This window comes from Bison bison, unplaced genomic scaffold (assembly GCF_000754665.1).
Source record: "Bison bison bison isolate TAMUID 2011002044 unplaced genomic scaffold, Bison_UMD1.0 scf7180017864053, whole genome shotgun sequence".
Classification (NCBI taxonomy): domain Eukaryota; kingdom Metazoa; phylum Chordata; class Mammalia; order Artiodactyla; family Bovidae; genus Bison; species Bison bison.
Genome location: NW_011494625.1, coordinates 818,516 through 822,417, shown reverse-complemented (window position 1 = coordinate 822,417; position 3,902 = coordinate 818,516). Strand labels below are relative to the sequence as shown.

Here is a 3,902-nt window from a genome sequence, read left to right as displayed (position 1 = left end):
AGGAAAAAAAAGGGAAATGGCAGAAAAACTTACTGACGGGAAGTCAGAGAAAAATGCTGCCATTGGGTCACATGAAATTTCTGGCCAAGTATTTTGCAGTGAATTTTAAAAACCAAATGAAGCAATTTATTTAAGAAGGAAAAATCACAAAGCAGAAATGACTCCAGGAAGAGACAGGAAGAAAACAGGGAGAACTGAAATATGAGCTTGAAGAACTCAGAAAAGGTGGGTGTGGGACAGAATATCTGAATGTGGGCAAGAAGAGGCCACAGAAGACGGAGGTGGGGGAGGTAACAGTGGGGGGAGCACCCAAGACCAAGTGGAGAGAGAGGTTTTTCAAACATCAGAGGGAAAAATAGCAGCCCGAGGCGTCGGGCAAAGGAGGGCTGGAGGGCATGTGTGGATCCCCAAGGGCAGGATCAGGAGAGAGCCTTGTTGATACGATTCAAGAAAACTTTCCTGAGACCCAGGAGGCAGCAAACCTTGATTAGAGAGAGACAAGGGTTCACATAGTAGCAAGAGCAGGTTACAACCGAGAGGGATCCTGACACAGTTATTAAACTTTGAAGACAAAAAATTCTTTAGGAAGAAAAGAAAAAAAGATCAAGCCTGGCCTCAAATTCCTTAAATCAACTTCAACTTGAGAAGACAGCTGAGGAACATTTACGAGACCCTGCTCCCCCCAAAAACGGGCGAGCCGAGGACCTGACATCCACCCAAGCTGCCAGGTGAGTACCGACATAGATGGAGACACGGTGCTGAGCGTGCAAGCGCTCAGGGAACACCGCCTCCCGCAGTGCTTGAGCACACTTCCAGACGCACACAGAACTCCTAGGGCGCAGTACAGGTCTTGGCGTGTGGTATGTGCTTAATAAACGTTCACCGAGAGACCAACAAAACAGCTTTCCCGCCACAAACTGCTCTGTCGGCTCCATTTCCTCAGCACCCAGAATGTGAGAGGGTAAGAAATCGCTTCCCAAAACAACACCAGAAAACTCCAAGATCTTTAAAATCTTCTATTTCATATCCTTTGTTTACTAAGGCAGGAAAGATGAAAACCGCATCTTGAAAGATTTTCAGAAAGTACTGATATAAAAGAGTTTTCTGATATGCTTAAGGTTCGCTATAAATTCAGATCACATTTGTCTCTTACATACTACATTGCAGCAAAACTCTATTACATACTCCCACATGCCATTTGTCACATGGAACAAAAAAGGGTAAGTCAGAGAGCGTTTTTTTTTTACTTACTTTGGATGTTCAAACTTGTCTATAAGATCAACTTTTTCCACCAGGTCTCCTCCAATTGTTCGGACTAAGTCATAGAAATCGTTCTCTGTGTAATTCTCGCGAGGTAGCCAGAAGGAGATGTCGTTGATCACAGCAGGGTATTTGCTGAGAGGCTAACAAAATGAGAGAAGAAAAGACAGACTGATTTGTTGGTTGGATGTCAATGTTTGAGTGTTTTCAGGGCAACTTTCACTTGGGCTAGTTAGAAAATGCTGGCAAGACATTGCTTCAGCACTTGAATGTTCAGGAACAAAACGAACTTAAAAGATAAGTCAGTATCCAAAATTAGCAAATGCGACTGTGAATATCCTTATCACATTCATGTGTAACGTTACCATATATTATATTTGTATTGCCATTAATGTTCAATTTATGAATGTATGAATACAAGTATGAATACATCATACTTCATTTTTTTTTTCCATTTGAAAACTAGAGGAGAAAAGTTCACATCTAATTAACAAGCAATTCATTAACTTCCTGTGATACTTTCAGGAAGCCATTTTAATAGAGAAATAAGTAAGTGCCTGTCAGAATTGATATTTCAATTAGTAATGTCATTATTTGTTAGTATTTCTAATTATTAAGGGAATACTTCTAATTGTTAATTATGTGGGGAGTTATTTTTCAAATTATGCTTCTAAGGATGTGATAGACACAAATGTAGCCATTCCTCCATTTTATCCCCCTCTTTTCCCAGTTTATTAGGGGTCAATAACTAGTTCATAATATTGGATACAAATTTAAAATTAGGTATTTTTAGAAGTTATCACATTTGTTTACACAGGTTAAATACATACATCACAAATACATATCTATATATTACTCATATGTATACACACATACACATAGATAGTCGCGATGGAAGTCTGTTAAGTTACTTCCACAATAAAAAATGTCTCCTTAAATGCTTCATTATATACCTATGAAATCTATACAACTAAGGAAATATCTACTAAAGCTATAAATTTGTTAGAAGAACAAGTTTATACATCAATTTACACTAAGCCTGATATCACTATAAACCCACTGATGAATCACTGATTTGAAAAAGTATACAACTTTTTAAACAGAAAAACCTCTGAAGAACCAAGTACTCAAACATAAATGATCTCAACTTGCAATATCAACAAAGCTGTCAAACAAAAGCATTGGTTCGGAACACACATTTCAAACCAACATAATAAAGCTACCATCCAGGTGCTCCTGACAAAGTACCACTGCTCCTGAAAAACATCCTGTTTTTTTCAGAGCTGAGATGCTGTGATAAACAATCTGCAGGTTACGATAACAATGCGAGATGAAGGAGGTGGCTGGTTACACAGTGCTTTTCCTTTGAATGGTACCCTTCTGCCACTTCTAAGGAACATGGGAATTTAGGGGAATTAGTTAAGAGGCAGAAGTTGTCAGGAATAAGCATGAAATCTCTTCCACGACAGACATGGGAGGAGGCACTGGCTTCAGGAGTCCAAGAACAACAGTCAACGTGACAACAGCCAGAATGTAAGACACTACAAAATTTAGGGTTTATATTACCGTAAATACAGGTGTTAAACCATGGAGGAAAACCCAGACCCTTGTATTGCAAACCTAGTTCACGCTAACAAGAGGTAGCAAGTTTAAAGCAGCGACGGCAGGTGCCTTGCGAGCTTGGCAAGTGTAGAACCTGAGGCTTTCACAGCTCCTGACGGCTGACCCTCTCTCTTGCCTCTCTTCCTGCAGATGAACATCTTTTCTTTTCTCTCCAGTGAAAGCGTGTGGGAGGCAGACTTCAGAACTGACCTGGCTGAGACACGCCCACGCAGACCATCTGATGAGGCTGAGACTGCAGGGTCACTGTGTCTCCGCCCAGCTGTGCCCTTTAGCAATGATGACACATCTGCCATCGGGCAGAGCTGCTTCTGCACCAGGAATCTGTCTCTTCTTCCCGGCCGCGTAGAGGCTTTCTTCTTGAGCTTGGAGGTTCTAATGAGGCTGGGCCTGCGCTCGTCTTGGTTTATTCTGCTCAGGACTCAGCGTGCGCCTTCACCCAGATGCTTCATGTCTTCATCCATGTTGGAAAGTTCCAGCCACGACTCCTGTTTTTCTCTTTCGCAACCCCACTGCTCCGCGTTGCAGGGCTTCTCAATCTACCTTCCGTTTCTCTTACCTGACTGATTGCAGGTTTTTAATCTTTAGGTATTTGTGCTCTGTGCTGGGTGTAATTCTTTAGTCACAGCCTCTGAGTTACTCATTCTCCTTTCAACTGACTTCTGGTCTCATCTGTTTCTCTTTCTCTTTTTTTTAATCTCTATTTCAGTGAATTTATTATTCATTTCTAATATTTCGAATTTCTTTTCCCCATAAGTATTTACACTTCATTTTTTGCCTTTTATTCAGAATTTCCTCTTCTTTGTCATGGTCTTGAAGAACTAAAAAGCCTCTTGAGGAAAGTGAAAGAGGAGAGTGAAAAAGTTGGCTTAAAGCCCAACATTCAGAAAACTAAGATCATGGCATCTGGTCTCATCACTTCATGGGAAATAGATGGGAAAACAGTGGAAACAGTGGCTGACTTTATTTTTGGGGGCTCCATAATCACTGCAGATGGTGATTGCAGCCATGAATTAAAAGAC

General features: G+C 40.9%; 1 protein-coding gene across 2 annotated transcripts in view; it reads right to left on the bottom strand.

Annotated features, from left to right (window-relative positions):
• The window catches only part of FARS2 (phenylalanyl-tRNA synthetase 2, mitochondrial), a 302,230-nt gene that overhangs the window by 110,495 nt on the left and 187,833 nt on the right, over nucleotides 1–3,902 (bottom strand). For both annotated transcript variants that reach the window (XM_010835831.1, XM_010835830.1), the window contains one exon: nucleotides 1,252–1,403. In XM_010835831.1, coding sequence (XP_010834133.1) covers nucleotides 1,252–1,403 — 152 coding nt within the window. The remainder of the gene's footprint in view (nucleotides 1–1,251; nucleotides 1,404–3,902) is intronic.